Source organism: Globicephala melas, chromosome 13, assembly GCF_963455315.2.
Source record: "Globicephala melas chromosome 13, mGloMel1.2, whole genome shotgun sequence".
NCBI lineage: Eukaryota > Metazoa > Chordata > Mammalia > Artiodactyla > Delphinidae > Globicephala > Globicephala melas.
In genome coordinates, this window is record NC_083326.1 from 59187127 (window position 1) to 59204781 (window position 17655).

Below are 17655 nucleotides of genomic sequence, written 5' to 3' on the forward strand. Positions count from 1 at the left end.
GGGTTGAGGCCGCGGAGAAGGGGCCTTGGGAGAGGACGTGCCCACGAACTTGGCCTTTATTCTATAGCAGTGGGACCATGGGAGGCTTAAAAGAGGGAAATTGATCTCATATAAAAAGGCATTTTAAAAGGTGGTTTTTGGTGGTTGACATGGCTTTCCTTCTCTTCTCCTCTTGCCGGGATCATGATGACTTGTACACACACACCTGTCAGGTAGGGCCCTTCCCAGTTCCTTAGATGCTTACCTGGCGGCATTGTGACCCGTGGGGTTAGACCTCACCCCGTGGACAACTTTGCTGACCTCTCTCTGCCTCAGTCTCCTTTCAGTAAAATGGGGGAAGAGTAGCACCTATCAGATAAGGTTGTGATTTTTAAATTAATGACATAATACATGTAAAACACTCAAAAGAGACCTGGGAAATAGTAACAGCTCAAAAGAAGTTAGGAATTATCCTGTTTACAGTGGAATACCAATTCCTATCTGTACCCTTTCTTCCCTTCCAAAAACTCTCATACACCACCATGAGCTCCAAAGGACCTTGACTTCCTGTGGCTCTAACACAGAAAACATACTATATAGAAATGAGAATGTGAAAAGAAAGGAGGGGTAGGAGTCATCTATCAAGGTTTGAAATTATGATTTTTTTTTTTTTTTTGCGGTACACGGGCCTCTCACTGTTGTGGCCTCTCCCGTTGCGGAGCACAGGCTCCGGACGCGCAGGCTCAGCGGCCATGGCTCACGGGCCCAGCCGCTCTGCGGCATGTGGGATCTTCCCAGACCAGGGCACAAACCCGTATCCCCTGCATCGGCAGGCGGACTCTCAACCACTGTGCCACCAGGGAAGCCCTGAAATTATGATTTTTAGTATCTCCCACTGCCCATGAACTAGAGAACTGGTCTTCCACAATACAGCCATCCTTGAATGTCTTTCACTTACCCTTTTCACGGCTTTTCATTGTTTTCATTCTGCTCTAGTTCTCTCTGCCCTTTGTTGTTGCTGCTTCTCCAGGGCTGGGTGGTGTAAGAACACCCGTCCGATATACAAACTACCAAACGTAATGTAGATAGCTAGTGGGAAGCAGCCGCATAGCACAGGGAGATCAGCTCGGTGCTTTGTGACCGCCTGGAGGGGTGGGATAGGGAGAGTGGGAGGGAGGGAGACGCAAGAGGGAAGAGATATGGGAACATATGTATATGTATAACTGATTCACTTTGTTATAAAGCAGAAACTAACACACCATTGTAAAGCAATTATACCCCAATAAAGATGTTAAAAAAAAAAAAAAGAACACCCGTCCACACGTCTCTGCTCAGCAGAGAGAGGTCTGTACGTGCTGACGATCACCAGGGAAGTGGGATGTGGTCCTGGCCTGATGCTATTGAAATTTCAGGACCTTACCTTTTAAACGCTTCGGTCTCCCAGGGACAGCTGCTGAGAATAACCCTCCCGCCTAGTGTGCCAACATCTGTAAATGCATGGCCACAGTGAACATGGGGCTCGCACGTAACCAGCAACTGCAGAAATCAGATACCTTCTGGGGCTGTCATTGCAGCCATTCATGCCAGAGGGAGCGGGGTTCACAGCATCCTTTGCCTGCTGTTTCCTTGTCTTAGGAGTTTATCTGTTTGTCCACCCTGAGAGCAATCTCCAGTGGCCTCTCCGTGGATTATTCTCCCCATGCTGAGGGTGTTTTCCAGCTTTGGGGAGACAGACATCAAAGGCTAGGAATACATCCCTAGCCCCTCCAGGCGGTCCTCCTCAGGTGGTCCTCCCCCAGTTTCAGCCCAGCGACAGTATGGGACTGAGAGTAAGCGCCGTGTACCAGGCACGCATCTGGAGACTCTCAGTGTTGGCTCACAATGGCCACGGTCATCCGACGCCACCAGGAGCTGCTAAAACCACATGGTGTCAGTGAGGTCACCCCGCCCCAGCCTCCAGTGTGCTTTTTGATTTTGTTTGGGGACGTGTATCTCTGAATCATAAGGTATTCGGGTCTCAGGAAATAATTTGAAATATGTTGAAGAGAAAAGGAAAACAGGATTGACAAATTTTGCATTTGTCAATGAAATGCAAATTCAAGAAATCCTTACCTTTGGGTTCCTGCCTTCTTCCGTGTTTCCCCCTCAAAAAAAAAAAAAAAAAAAAAACAAGATTTCAATGAACATTCATGAAAATATCTTGAATCGTCAGCCAAGATAAGACTCTCTGGTGCCCACCCTGAGCAGCTCCATCATTGAATTGCCCCAGGTGTGGGAGGAGCTGAGTGGTGTGCAGGAGGGGCCCACGCTCACATCCAGCAGCACATGGTGCCGCCCAGGAAGGAGGCAAGGGACAAGGGACAAGGAAGATCAGGGCAGAACTGCACAGGGAGTGTCGGGGAAGGAGGCTGGGGGACCTTTTCCAGCACCAATTTTTTTCTTTCTCAGATAAACTTAGAATAATCTTTGTGTTCACATTCATTTTCAGATCTTAGCCCCAAACTGTTTTAGTTCTTCTGGATACCTGTCCTAATTTTAGCACTAAAAAGACCCTTACCTAATGCATTCTTCTCTCCTGATCTTTTTTTTTTTTTTAGTCCCAGTTAATGGGTAAGAAAATCAAGACTAAATGATGATTTAGTGATCATTGTCATCACCCAAGTGAGCTTCTAATTCTTATAAATGCCCTTTATTTTAAAGATAACCCAAACGTGATTAAGTAAACATTAAAAAACCTGTGTCACCTCAACTACCACCTTGCCCCTCAGTAAAATGGCACAGCCATGTTCCCAGATAATATTTTATGAGGGAAGTTCCTTCTGAATCAGAAAGAATTGGGATTTCTTGATTCAGAGAGCTGGTATACGACTTAGACGATTCAGTAGATTCAAAACCTACACATCTCGGGTGTTCCACAGTTCCACCGCCGTAGGAGACCACGTGACAGGTCGGAGGTGCAGCCGAATGCCCCGATGCTGAAGGTCTGTGGTCCTTCCCAGGAGACCCAGCCCCTGGCCCCGGCCAATAAATGCAGAGTCTCTTGGGTTAGGACATCAGAATTGTTTAGAAGCTCCACGGTGATTGTAATATGCAACCAGAGTTGAGAAACCACTGCCTTCGACGCAGAACAGTTAGTGGAAGCCAGGATCGCACTCTGGCTCTGGATCATGGGTTGAGTTAAGATTGGAGGCAAAGCCTCGGGGCAGGGGGCCTCAGAGGAACCACCTGCTTAGTGGCTGGGACCAGCTCCTGCAGCACTGCCCGGCGGCGCTCTGTGGACTGGGTGACCATCACGCTCATCCTGAAGAGGCTCCTGCAAAAGATGGCCCCCTTTCTATGAATTGAAGGAGTAAAGGCAATGTGCTTTCAAGCTTCTACAGATAATCTCTGAAATACGTCAAGAAACGGACTCATATTATCTGTTAACATTACTTAATATTTTTATACTTAATATAATAGTAAATAATGTGGTTTATCCTAATGCATACAGACTTATTCATTCATTCGTTTATTCATTGAACTGCTATGTGCTGGGTATCCCACAGGCACTAAGGAAAGGGCAGTAAACTGCAACAGCCACATTCCCCACCCGCCCCCACCCCCCGGAACTTGAGACAAGTCATCACAACAGGGTCTGAAGCCAAGAAGGGGCAAGTGGGTTGCACCTGGGAACTTGCCCCCAGCCGTGAATGTCTCTGTTGGGCATAGAGGGGAGAGGGGGCTTTCTCCCTGAAGGCACTCGCCGTCCGCCATGCTGAGACATCTGATTCATCCACGGTAGCCCTTGTCATCAGAACTGTTTCTAGAAGTTTCAGAGTAGGTGGCACAGACCTGTGCATCTAGTGAAGGAAGCAGAAAGTGTCAGCCCTGTGTTTCAGGGTCACATTGGGAAGGCTATCTGTTTGCACAAAGATGGACTCAGGGTATTTTTTCCTTGTGAGTAAGTAACAAGCTGTTAAGTACACAGCGGAGGCACCTCTCTCCCCGAAAGCTAGAAGCATAGTGATTGATGGAATCCGCTGTTGACTTGTGCCCCCTGTAACCTTGACTGAAGCCACTGAAATCTTCAGCCTATGCATCAGGAGAATGGCACGCACATGCCGAGGGACGGGGCCAAATGGCAGGTGCCACTTCATGATGGGCAGTGTGCAGGGTCCCATAAGGGGACTCGACGCAGAGGCTCAGCAGTTGGAGGGGTCCTCACGGGGAGGGGAAGAGTGTAGCCATGGCAGCAGGAGGAATGATAGATGTTTGCATTCCAGAGAGGAGGGAATGAGGCTTGACAGTGAGGAAGAAGAAGAAAAAGTACACAGGAACCAACTGGTAATTGGTCAAGAGGAAGGGGAGATGCCTGAAGGTGCCCCCGGCAGTGCCCCCATCGCTCAGCCAATGAGTGACCATTAATAAATATCTTTAAATGCAACTTGGTTTTTTTGTTTTTGTTTTGGCCTTTGTTTTTGCAGTTTCAACTCTTTTATTACCTTGGGCTTTAGAAGGTTTGAGTTAAATTCCTTAATGTTCATTTTATAAGGCAAATGAAGGCTACAAGTTCTTCTTCCTAACCTATGGCTTAACCTACTCATTTCTGCAAAATAATTTATGGAGAAAGCTTTCTGTTTTTACTGATCAAATTCTACACTCAATGATAATATATCTCTTTAAAAAAAAAACTTGTCATAGAAAATTTCAAATATGTACAAAAGTCGACAGAATTGTATAATGAATCTTCATGTAACCATCACCTGGCTTAAAAATTGATCAACTTATAGCCCAAATTGCTTTAAATATACCTCCAACTTATCTCCCTCCATTCCTTATAATATTTTAAGGTAAAGTCACCTTGTTTTGCTCTGACGCTTGGCTGTGTGTAAAATGCCTAAGTGTGCGTTCATTCCACGAATCCTTAAAATAACCCTGAGACGTGTTCCTGAAATCAGTATGTAGATAAAGAGAGATGCAGACACTAAAGGTCTCAGTGACCCAAGTAACTTGCCCCAAATCACACAGCCAGTTCAGAGCCAGAGGCAGATCTCAAATTCTCATGTTTGAGCTCCAGACCCAGTGATCTGCAGTGTCCAGATACAGCAGCACAGCTGTCCCGACCCATCCCTAAACGCTCGTCTGAGTCCCCGTGTAACGTGACTCTCCACGCCTTTGAAGTTGTCTTTCTCTCCTGTCCTCACATGTCTGCTGGTCGTATAAAGATTTATGCTGTTACATGTAGACCCTCAAACATGCATGGGCATGAAGTCGAGTTTGGGTTTTTAAAAAATCTGCGTTAAAAGCAAGTTTAAGTTCCAGCTTTCCATACCTATACAGTATCTATAGCATTGGCATTTTGTAACCCATTTTTTCCCTCTTTTTTTCCCAGTCCATAAAAAGAGCTTTTGAATACTAAGATCCCAAAAGCTGGGGCAGCAGATCCCAGTCACGTTCAGTGACAGGAAGTACAACTGCTTGAATCCAACTCCTCTCTTGCTTGAAGGAGTCAGGCGAAAATTTTAAAAAGGATTAATTTGACAGATAGCACAGAATAAGAAAAATATTAGAAACAAGAAAAGGCCATTTTTCCTACAGATGCTCATTTCATTCTATATACCGTTTCCCGGGATATCTGCCAGTCGTTAGCAGGAAGAGTAATGGTACCCATTTCTTTTTTTAAATTTCACTCCTGAGTATAATGGAGATAAATAGCTAAATGATGAAGAAATAACTTTCTTTCACGGCAGTCGTTTAAGAAGGGCAAAAGAGCTCAAATGCAGATAGTGGATGACACGAAAAAATTCAACCATGAGTGAAAAATTCAGTATTTCTAAGGGTGTCGTTTTAGAAAGAATACCCTCTCGCATCAACACTAGAAGGAGAGCTCTGTCCACCTAGAAAAGTAAGGGGACTGCCTGTGGCCGTCCATAGATTTCTTTGCAAGCCCCAGAAATTTTCCAGTTGCAAACTCACAAAGAAAACAAAAGTCTCTGCTGTGTTTTGCTGCAGGACCAATGCAAGAGACCATCTATGACTTCTGGAGGATGGTGTGGCATGAAAACACAGCGAGCATCATCATGGTGACCAACCTGGTGGAAGTGGGGAGGGTAAGTGGTCCTCTCCGCCTCCTGGTCATTTGTTCCTTGCTTAGCCAGCTCTGGAAGCAGTGTGTGTCCTTCCAAAAATATCAACTACCACGGCTCCTCCTCTCACTTGCTTATAAATTATCAGTAAACATAGCCTGGATTGCTTTCATTTGTTGTGATAGCAACAGACAGAAAAGGCACTCAAGATTTAAAAGCAGTTGTCATCCGGCTATATTGAGCGCACAACACAAAAACACGGCGGAGCATGCATGCTGGTTGTTGGGTGTCAGAACACAACGGGAGGCCCCAGGAGACAGGACTGCATTCCCCACCTCTGGGAAATCCACTCTGAGAACAGCCAGCAGGCCTGGAGTCAATCCTGGGCTTAGAAATCCAGCATCTCCTCTCGCTTAGATTTTCCTTTCCTCCCTTTCCTGACCTGTAAAGTGGAGACGACACTCCGACCCCCTCCCCCCCAACCCACGCCCCCGCCACCCCAAGGTCTTGGGTTACTTCATCTGTATTGACTACGGAGGAGCTATTTTTATTTAACCAGGAATTTCTTAAGTAATTAAGATCTCGGTTGTGGGATGTGACAGGATTCTTTCCAAAGGGAAATTTTAAAACGAGCAGATACACAGGGTGCAACTGCTTTGTTGAATAGTGGGCCCAGTTCTGTGGTTCTGCTGGAGGACCCATTACTTCTCAGAGAGGTTGACGTTGTGAGATCTACCCTCAGCCTAGAGATTAGCCTTGAATTGAGATATCGGGGCAGAAACCATAAAGGGGTTGTTTCTTAAGATTAGCAGTCGGCCTTGAAAAGAAAGGAAATCCTGCCATTTACAACACAGATGCACCTGGAGGACATCGCGCCAGGTGAAATAAGCCAGTCGCAGAAGGACAGAGACTGCGCAGTTCCACTCAAAGGAACGATGGAGGATAGTCGAATCTTAGAAGCAGAAAGTACAAGAGTGGTTGCTAAGGACTGCAGGGAGGGAGAGGTAGGGGGTGATGTTCAGTGGATATGAGGTTTCAGTTATGCCCGATGAACAAGTTCTAGAGATCTGCTGTACAAAGTGTACTTGTAGTCAACAATAGGCCTCGCGTACTTGATTTGTTAAGAGGGTAGACCTCACGATAAGTGCTCTTAATACACACACACACACACCCACACACCCACACACACAGGCATGCACCAAGAACAAAGGCACACAGGAAACCACAGGAGGTGGTGGATATTGTCTATAACCTTGGTTGTAGTGATGGTACCAAGGATATCTGCATGTGTCAAAACCCATCAAATTGTGCACATGAGGTTTTTTGTACATCACTTATACTTCTTCAGTACATCTGTTTAAAAAAATGGATTTTCAGAAGGTATCAGGAAGCACAAACCGGGAAGAAGAGAGACATTAAGAAGTGGGAGGGAGGCTTCCCTGGTGGCGCAGTGGTTGAGAGTCAGCCTGCCGACGCAGGGGACACGGGTTCGTGCCCCGGTCCGGGAAGATCCCACATGCCGCGGAGCGGGTGGGCCTGTGAGCCATGGCCGCTGAGCCTGCGCGTCCGGAGCCTGTGCTCCGCAACGGGAGAGGCCACAACAGTGAGAGGCCCGCGTACCGCAAAAAAAAAAAGTGACCCGTGGAAAAGCACTAGTCCCAAACGTATTATAGGTATATTCTGCTAAATAAATAGTCAAGGAATGGGTAATTCAAATCTTATAAAAATTATTCTGAGAAGAGAAAAAGAAAGACTACTGCCCCATTTTATTTTAAGAGGCTAGTATAACCTTGATATCAAAACCAGAAAAGGACATAGCAAAAGGGAAAATTATAGATACCACAAATTAGGAAGAAATGAATACACCAACAGATCAAAAAAGAGAGCCCAGATGTTGATGTAGGCATTTGTGGGAAAATGTGTAATTAGTGGGAAAAGCATGAGCTTTTCCATCAATTGAACTGGGACTTTTGATTATCCATGTGGACTAAAACAAAAAGCCCATAAATGAATACTAAATAAAGACCAAAAGTTTTAAACACTTTAAAACTTTTAGAAGGAAATATGGGGGAAAATATTTATGGCCTTTGTTTTAAGAGTGTTTCAAATATACCAAAAGCTCAACACATTAAGAAAAGGATGGGGAACATTGACTATTAAAATGTAAAATTTTCTGTAGAATAAAGGATAGTAGTAAAGTGACAAGACAAGTGGGGAGAAGCTATGGGCCCCTTATGTAAAGTAGAAAAGCTTACAAAGCACTAGTTTACATACTAACAGTGTAAAAACCATTTCCGTCTCTCAATTCCCTGTCTCCTGGGAGACATCGAGAGCAGGGGAGCTGGCTGAAAGTGGGGCTGGGGGGGGAGTCGCTGAGCTCCCCACCACCAACCCCTCACGTGGGCGGTGGAGATGTCATAGCACCTGCTTCACAGGGATCTTGTAAAGATTAAATGAGCTTCTACGTGTCAGGTGGTTAGAGAAGTTCCCACCCCATTCTGAGGACTACGTAAACATAGATATTAATGTAACCCTTACATTTTCTCCAGCAAAGCTAAGACCTACAGTGGTATCTATAAATTACCTTTTTTCACCCCAAATCAGTATTTTGCTATGAAAGCAGGAATGACCACTGGAGAAAAAAAAAAATTCAACTGCACCAGAAAGCAAGCTCCTTTCAGGGAGGAGACAACCTTACAAATTTTTGGTCTCTCTCTCCTGGCACTCAGGAAATGCCCAACAAAGTGAATGAATGCGAATTCTTCCCTCTTAGTGTTAGAGAGTAGCTAGCATCTGCTAGGTTAACTGTGAGACAGCTAAGCTAAATATTTTATCTGTTTCTTCCGCTGAAATGTATGATTCATCCTGAATCTTCACTCGTCTCACAAATACTTGTTGACTGCCCCTAGTATGATAAGGAGCAAGAGAGACGTGGAGACGGCTTTGCACAGCTTTGCTTTCCCAGTAACTGTATTCCTTGAAAGTTATTTACCAGGTTTTACGTCTTTTCATCGGAGCTCACTTAAAATAATCCCAAGATAAATTATTTTGAAAAGTAGATAATTATTAAAAATAACACCTACTACTGGATTTTTTAAAAATAAAGGCGCACGTGTATTTTTTGCTTATTTGAAATTCCAACGTGTGCTCTCTCAGGACTCAGTGACTGTGTTACCAACCAGGGTTCTTGGCCTCCTTAATCAATAGAAATTGATAAGAGGCCAGACAAGAAATTCAGGCCAGGCTTTATTGGGGCCTGTGTTGCAGCAGGGGGAAGCGAAAACAAGCAACAGGTTCCCATGCTTATTCCCGAGGCAGGGCAAGCTGGTTCCTTGTATGGGGTGAGGGTAGGGGTGTGTCCAGGGGTCGGGCCGGAGGCGTGGCTTAGGGGATTTGCCCACTCCTTTGGTGGTGGTGTGTGCAGGGGGCATGTGCCCTGTTTTTGCTCCTGGCTCTTCAGAAGTGGCAGTTGAGTGTTTGGGGTCTTTTTGTATCTTTTGTCCAGAATTTGCCCCAACTGTATATGCACGCAGTTATTTTTAGTCCCTTATAGTTTTTTTGTATTTTGTTGCTTGAAGAGACGTGTGTCCAGGTGCAAGCACTGCAACAAAGGGTCCCAGGTCCCAGCCTGTCTCAACTAGAGGTGAGCTGTTTTCATATGATAAACGCTCTTCCTTTAAGGAAGAATCAGGACAGCATGGTCTTTGGCTAACAGGTCAAAGGGAGATTGCGCTATAAAACTACTATAGTAAAAAAGCTTCAAACACCAAAGCCTGTTGGACATGGCATCTTTTGCTGGAATGCAAGTTTCATTCCGAGTTACGTGCCTTGGAATAATAGCAAATAAAAAGGCCAGGCAGTGGTGGTCTCTGTTCCTTCCATCAGGCACTTGGACCCATCCCATACAGGGTGGCCACTGTTGATATTTTTGATGGAAACTATTCTTTCTGACAAATAACCGTGGACACTTCAGCTAACAGTGTGCAGCAGAAGAGGGGAGTCAGGGTTCAAGTTCAGCCATAAATGGAAACCCACAGGCTCACAGAAATCCAGTAATTTTAGGTCTGGTAAGCCTACTAAAACAAAAAATCCTTGCACATCCTTACCCGGTTTGTGGGGATGTGGCAAGCTCTGGAGAGTCCGCCCCTGTTACCATCAGCCTCTTGGACCAACCTGTCTTCAACTAGTAATGCACTTAATGGCATCTGTCCTTGAAATGTCTGGTGTGATTTGGGGATGTTGACAAAAGGTCACATGCCCTTCGGGAAGAAGTCGAATCTTATTCCAGGCTGTTTCCCATTGTTCATCCTGCACATTTGTTGAGAGATGACGTTTCCATTTTCCATGGTTGGAAACAGCAGCAACAAACCACTGAAGAAATGAAAATGACATGGTTTTAAGGGGAGCAACTAGCTACTTACCACGTTGAGCGCAAGCACGCAGTGTGTCCTTCATGAATCAGGCATGAGCCCGGGAACACTGTTTGTTTACACAGACTTGATTCATTAAGTCAGAGCCGGGCAGCTTTCCCCAGATTTCTGCCCTGCAGCGCTCCGCATTAGGCCGCTGTAATTGCTGGTGTTAGAGCTGCTGGGAGGCCTTCCCTGTCGCAGCACCTGTGCAGAAGACTCAGACGCTGCACTTCCCTCCAGCGGGATCCCCGGTACATCTGCCAGGACCTGTCATTATCTAAGACTTCCTGGTCACCCCCGTGCGTCCCTCTCAGCCCGTGTGTTGTGGGAAGGGACCCTTGTCAGTTTCCCTGGCACCTGATGACAGCTGCACACCTGGCATGTAAATTGCGCCGGATATGCTGTGATTGTTTTCCCTCTTTAATGAACCCGCCCGAGGGACGCTGAGCTCTTTATCCATCGCCTGTTTCCCCGGCACTCCCATTGACACGGTTTCCACGGAGCCTCAGGACTCCGTTGTGTTCTACTAATTCATCTGCCAAAAGTCTTAGAACCAAATCTGGGGGCCTCCCAAAGGAGATTTTTTTCCACTGGTAATTTAAGCTAATGATTTCTAAACATATTTAGTCAGTTTTATGAAGGCCTCATTAGAATGTGACTGTTTATTAAAAAGCCAAATGAGGTTTCAGAGTCATGTAGGAAAATTATCGTTGAGCTGCTCTGAATAGTTCTGATAACAGGTGATGAAGGCTTTTGGAGCTAAGAGAAGTAGAGACCAGAGATGTTAAGCCCCATCAGTGTAAGGGATGCTAGGGGGGCACCTAAACAGATGCTTTAAAGGTTGTCATTTACCCAGAGGGGTTGGCCTATAATTCCTTTCACAACGTTTATCACTAAAAGGATAACAAAAGAAAAAAGTTAAAAATGAACACTGTTCGTCAGAATTAGCTGTCAAATTCACATGCAAGGAAGGTATATTAAGATTTCAAGTGCACCTGTCACATACAACAAAGAACATTTGCTTTTCTACAAAAGCCACCAGATCCAGGATCAATGGAAGAAGCAAGAGAGAAGCAAGATTTTCCCCTTTATAACATGGGGAAATACTGTTTAATAGTAAAAATAACATAGGTAATGCCTAACAGGACAAAATAATAATATTTTTTACAAAATTTAAGTTGTTCCAATTTGTACATGAAAGGGAAGAGACAAATTCTTTTTGAAGACATTGCTGCAATTTTTCTGTCTTGAACTCTCACGATTGCCTTTCATCGATCTTTTTTTAATGAATTAAATATTTAAGATTGACATTTTGTGACCTGGGTAATTATAGCCTTAACTTTTGATGAATTTATACTCATTCAATAAGTATTCCTCTCCATTTTGATCTACCATCAACCATTTCAGCGCTCATATTAATGTAGCCGATTCAAGCCTTGCCTCTCTCCATAACTTTAATACAAAACTAGGAACAAAGAGGAAGTCTGCACTGTGGCCTGTGACGATTCCCACCCAGGCCACGCCACATTTCACGTCACCTCCTCCAGCACATCACCCAAGAAATGAGGCCCTAACTGGTCCTGAGCCATCAACAGCAGGAGAGGGGCCCCCTGCCAGCCCCTCCCTCCACGAAGCCAGATTTCCAGTACAGAAGACTCCGTAGCTGCCCTGTGAACCTTTGAGGTTTTCTCGGCCCAACGATCTCAGGTCCCCTCTGTAAAAAGTTAGAAAATCAACCCAAGAGCCTGATTTGTCTTGTTCACAAACTAACCCAAAAGTGGGCTTTCTGATCCCTTTTCAGCACAGTGTATGCAACATTTAATGATACACTTACTGTATCCAAGGCACTGAGAAATACAAAGGTATTTATAATTCACTTGTCCTGGAAGAACATAAACTATGGTATTAGGGAACATTCAAACTATCAGCTATAATACACGTAAGTCAGAATGATGGTGACCCTAGTGAAGGGACTGAGTCTGCCTAAGGGAATCTCAGAGGACTGCATGGAGGAGGTAGTGAGGAGCTGGACTTAAATGGGAGAAGAGATTTTAAATGGCAGGAATGAGACAGAAACTACTTGAGGGAAAACAGAGAAAGGGGAGTAAATGAAAGATCGGGAAGGAGGGAGTGGTCTGACGCAGGTGGCTGGAGCCCTGATGGGGAGGTACTGTGAACCCGGAGGCAGGAGGCTGGTTGAGGTCTTGTCCGTAGGGATCTGAAATGCCTTTCTAGGAGGGCAAAGGAGGAGCAGGGAGTGGGGGGTGTGCTTGTGTGGTGTACGGAAGGCATGAAGCTGGTGCATCCTATGTCCTAATTAATGTTGTTGAGAGACAGTTCTAGTGGCCGCTAGAGAAAGGTTTAGAAGGGTTACAGAAGGGCATGGAGACAGGGTAGGCCAGAGCAAGACTCGGTGAGGGACGTGGTGGGCTCGGACTGTGGCAGGGGTGATACCCACCCGGGTCCTTGGACTCTGTAATCAATCGAAATTGATAAGAGGCCAGACGAGGGATCCAAGCAAGGCTTTACTGGGGGTCGTGCTGCTGCACAAGGGAGAGAAAACAAGAAACAGGTGCCCTTGCTCGCTCCCTGAGGCGGGGCGAGCTGGTCCCTTAAATGGGGTGAGGGTGGGGGCGGATTGGTGGGTGGGGCCAGAGGAGTGGCTTAGGTGGTCTGCCTGCCCCCTGGGTGGTGCCGGGTGCTGGGATCAGCCCTGCTTTTGCTCCCGGCACCTCAGAAGTGACAGTTGGTTTGTGGCCTTCTTGTATCTTATTGTTCATAATTTGCCCCAACTGCACATGTGCAGTTATTTTTAGTCCCTTACAGTTTCTTCGTATTTTGTTGCTGGAGGAGACATTCGTTCAGGTGCAAGCACTCCAGTAAAGGGTCCCAGGTCCCAGCCTATCTCAGTGGCATTTGGAATTTATGGGAGACACATAATTTGGGTGTTATTTGGGGATGCTGACGGGGGCTTGAATATGAACCCAGATTTCTACTGGGTTGTGACTCGGATTGATGTAAAGGCTATTAACCAAGAATGAGTATCCCTTCCCTTCCCAACCAGGGAAGGAAAGAAGAGCAGTTTTAATAAAGCCGTAACATGATTCATCAATGTATTTGGGGCATGCTGAGTTTGAGACTGAATGAACAACGTGGGGCTTTCCAGGAAGAGGGATGCGTGAGCTGAAGACACAAACTATGAAACGTGAGCTTCTCCCTTCGTTTACTGAGCATCTACTATGTGCTAGGCTTTGGGCTAGACTGGGGAGGGCAAGATGAAAAGACCTGGCACAATCTAAGAGAAAGACAAGCAAACCAGAAAAGTATGATGTGAAGCGATAACCACTGAAACAGAAGCATGGCATCCTCGGCAGAAAGAGCGAGAAGAGGGCTGAAGACAGCCCTGGAAGGCGTCTATATCTAGGGGCGGGGCGGGGGGAGGCTAAGGGCTAGAGATGGAGTCAGATAAGAAGAGCAAGAGAGATGGGGCATAACCACGAGACCCGGAACCGTGACAAGTAAGAGAGGATGCAGGTGAGCAGCGTGAGGGAAGCTGCAGAGAGCGAGGTGCGTGGGACTGCAGGGGAGGGTAAGGAACACAGTATATTGAGCACCTGCTCTGTGCCCGGTGTTCCCCTCAATGATTGAACAAGCCTTACTTCCTTAATTATCACAGCTGCCCTATGAGATACAAAGAGTCCTGTTTTCAAAATTAATAAACTAAGGCTCAGCGAGGTTAAATGCAGTAGACCCTTGAACAGTGCAGGGGTTAAGGGCACCGACCCTTCGCTCCATTGAAAATCCGCTTGTAACTTGTAGTCAGCCCTCTGTCTGTGCGTGTTGTTCCTCCATATCCAAGGTTCCACACCTGTGGACTCGGCCGACCTCAAATCGTATAGTACCGTAGTGCTCATATTTAGTGAGAAAAAAGAATCTGCTCATCAGGGGACCCACGCAGTTCAAACCCATGTTGTTCAAGGGTCAGTTGTAATTTGGCAGAGGGCACAGAGCAGAGCTAGAATTTGAGTCTTCGTCTGTCTAGTTCCAAAGCCCAGGCTGTCTCCACCATTCCCCAGGACCTCCCTGTGAACAGCTACGTGTGGTGTTGTTAACCAAAACTTCAGAAACAAGAGACCTGATTGAAATAAAGAGTTTACTGGGGGTTTGTTAGGACTGCAGCCCGGGAGACACTGACTGAAGAAAGACTTGAATTGTGGACTACAAAATGGGGGAGGCTTATAAAAGCAAAACCTGCATGGTTCCATGGGCTGTTTATCAAGAATTACAGTCGGAGCTGGAAAGGCGTGAGGGTGCCGATTAAGCAAGGATTGGTTGGGGTCTGAAATGGTTGCATAGTTACAAGAGGGAAGCTTGTAGCTTGCAGCTGGCAGGTATTGTTTTAAAGATGGCTGGTGTCCTTGAGTTTGGTATGGTTCACAGGAAGTTCAAGCTCTCAGTGGTGCAGGGACGTGTCTGAGCCGGGTCCTCAATGGCCGCCCGCCTCCATCTCCGTTTGCCTGTACTGTGATGGCCCCATTATAATTTCACTTTGTCATCAGTACCTACCAGGTTGCAGTGTGCCATAGAACCAGGACCCCTATGGCCATGGAGTAGTGGCTACACGTGTGATAAAGACATTAGTGTAGCTTGTTCTTGGAGAATTGAATCCAAGGAAAGAGATGAAGCAGCACCTAGAGGGAAGCAGGATCAAGATGTGATGATAGAGTTGGTGTGTGTGTGTCTGTGTGTGTCGGTGTGTGTGTTTGCCGCTGTGTGTCTGTGTGTGTCTCTGTGTGTGCATGTTTGTGTGTGTCTGTGTGTGTCGGTGTGTGTGTTTGCCGCTGTGTGTCTGTGTGTGTCTCTGTGTGTGCATGTTTGTGTGTGTCTGTGTGTTTGTGTGTGTCTGTGTGTTTGTGTGTGTCTGTGTAGGGTGGATAGGAGCATACCTGGGAGTCTGAAGAGAAGATAGAATTGGAAGCAGAGATTGAAGGTCCAAGAAGAGAAAGGGGAGAGATGATCATACTAAGTGAAGTAAGACAAAGAAAGACAAATATCACATGACATCACTTATATGTGGAATCTTAAAAAATGACACAAATGAACTTATTGACAAAACAGAAACAGACTCACAGACATAGGAAACAAACTTACAGTTACCAAAGGGGAAAGGGAGAGGGATAAATGAGGAGTTTGGGATTAATAGATACACACTACTATATATAAAATAGATAACCAACTAGGACCTACTGTACAGCACAGGGAACAATACTCAATACTCTGTAATAACCTATATGGGAAAAGAATCTGAGAAAGAATAGAAATATATATAGATATGTGGAGATATATAGATATGTATGTGTGTATATAACTGAATCACTTTGCTGTGCCTGAAACTAACACAAATTGTAAATCAACTATACTTCAATTTAAAAAAAGAAGAGAAAGGGGGAAGGTGACAGAGGAAAATCGCAGAGCAGGTGGGAGGGGACTCCCTCAGGTACCCAGCATATGCTACACACCAGCCAGAGTGTACACACACAAGAGGCTGCGGCTACAAAGGCATTAAGTGGATGCCTGTCCACAGCAGTGGGGAGTCAAGCAAGGTGATTAAATCCTATGATTAAGGCTTTGCAGAGTGCTGCTACAGTAGTTCAGAAAGAAGGTGCCTCATCAGACCGGGAGTTGAGGATGCAGGGTTTGTCAATAAATGCTTCCCAGACAAAGCAGTGCATGGGCCTGAGTGTGGAGGGGCAATTGGGACTGAACCAGCAAAGAAGGCAGGGTGCTCCAGGCAGAGGCAACCACAGGACCTCGAAGGGACACTGCAGCTGTGCTCAGAATGAACGTGGGGAAGGGGGAGAGACTGAGGCTTTGTCGTAGAGAGGCAGGTGTGCATGTGAGGAACTGGGCCTCTTCTTGCGACCAACACAGAGCCCCTGAAGGAGCAGTGAGGGAGCGACGTGGAGAGAGGGTCATGATGGAGATGCTACAGAGAGGAAGCAGTCCCAGGGCAGGGAGAGAGCCACTGGATTTAACAAGGAGAAGGTCACCTTTTGCCTGAGTGGTTCAGAGGGATGACCTCCCAGAGTTCTCTGACTGTATGCAACGGGAATCAACCCAGGCTAATTTAAGCCAAAGGGACATTTGTTGGAAGAGTATTAGGAGCTCAAAATGTTACTTTGAAGAATAAGACGTGCACACAGACAGGAAAGACGGCAGTAAATCCAGAGGGCCAGTGATCGGAGGGGCCCCACAGCCAGACAGTCTGGCCAGGGTGCAGGGGCTCAGAGGATGGGTGCCAACAATTTCCAGCCTTTTTCACTGTGCTCAGGGTTCAAATCACGAGGACAGAGCATCATCTCCCCCCGGTCGGTTCTCGTGCTCATCCCTGGCCGTCCTGGGCCCCTAATTGACAAGCCACTCCATGGGAATGAAGTGAGTCTCCAAGAGGAAGTCAAGGATGTATCAGGAAGGATGATGGATGAAATGGATGTTGTGACAGAAAACAGCATGACTCCCTACAGATGGTGAGGATGGAAGGCAGTCTGCAGGGTCGAGGCAGGAGTAGAAAATCAGGAGGTGTAGACTGAGTTTAAACTTGTCAGAAGCTTAGCCGAGAAAGGAAGGGAGAGACATAGGGCTGTAGGCAGAGGAGCGTTTACAATCTAAGGGTATGTTACAGGTGGAAGACCTTTGAAAATTGTACGTGTTAGGGAAAGGACCAGGAGAGGGAGGGAGATTGAGCTGTTAGAAAGTGGACAGCTGAGGAGGCAGGAGAGGATGCATCCAGAGCACAGGTCTTCAAGTCAGCGGTAGGAGGGGAGACGTCTTTTCCTCTGAGCCTGGAGAACAGAGACAGATGAGGATGCAGGAGAATAAATGTGACAGAAACACACGCAACAGATCTGGGAGGGTACCCGCTCCGATAACGCAGGCTTCCCGGATGAAGACAGGAGCAAGGCTGTGGCCTGAGCAAATAGCCGTTTTAGGGAGCCGTCGAGAGCACAGGTGAAGGCTCAGCCAGAGGAGGAGCTGGCGTGCTCCTCTCTGAGGAGAAGGTAAGAGGGGGAGAGAGACAGAAGCAAGGCTCAGTGGTGGCAGCTGGACCCGGGTGCACAGGGATCCTGGGATCCTGGGAGCCAGAGGCAGCTCCTCCCAGAACTGACCTGGCTGTGAACAGGTGACCACGAGAGGGACGT

General features: G+C 46.5%; 1 protein-coding gene across 7 annotated transcripts in view; it reads left to right on the top strand.

Moving 5' to 3' along the window:
• PTPRM (protein tyrosine phosphatase receptor type M) overlaps positions 1–17655 on the top strand; it is a 745966-nt gene that overhangs the window by 679644 nt on the left and 48667 nt on the right. For all 7 annotated transcript variants that reach the window (XM_060310545.2, XM_060310547.2, XM_060310546.2 and 4 more), the window contains one exon: positions 5971–6068. In XM_060310545.2, coding sequence (XP_060166528.1) covers positions 5971–6068 — 98 coding nt within the window. The remainder of the gene's footprint in view (positions 1–5970; positions 6069–17655) is intronic.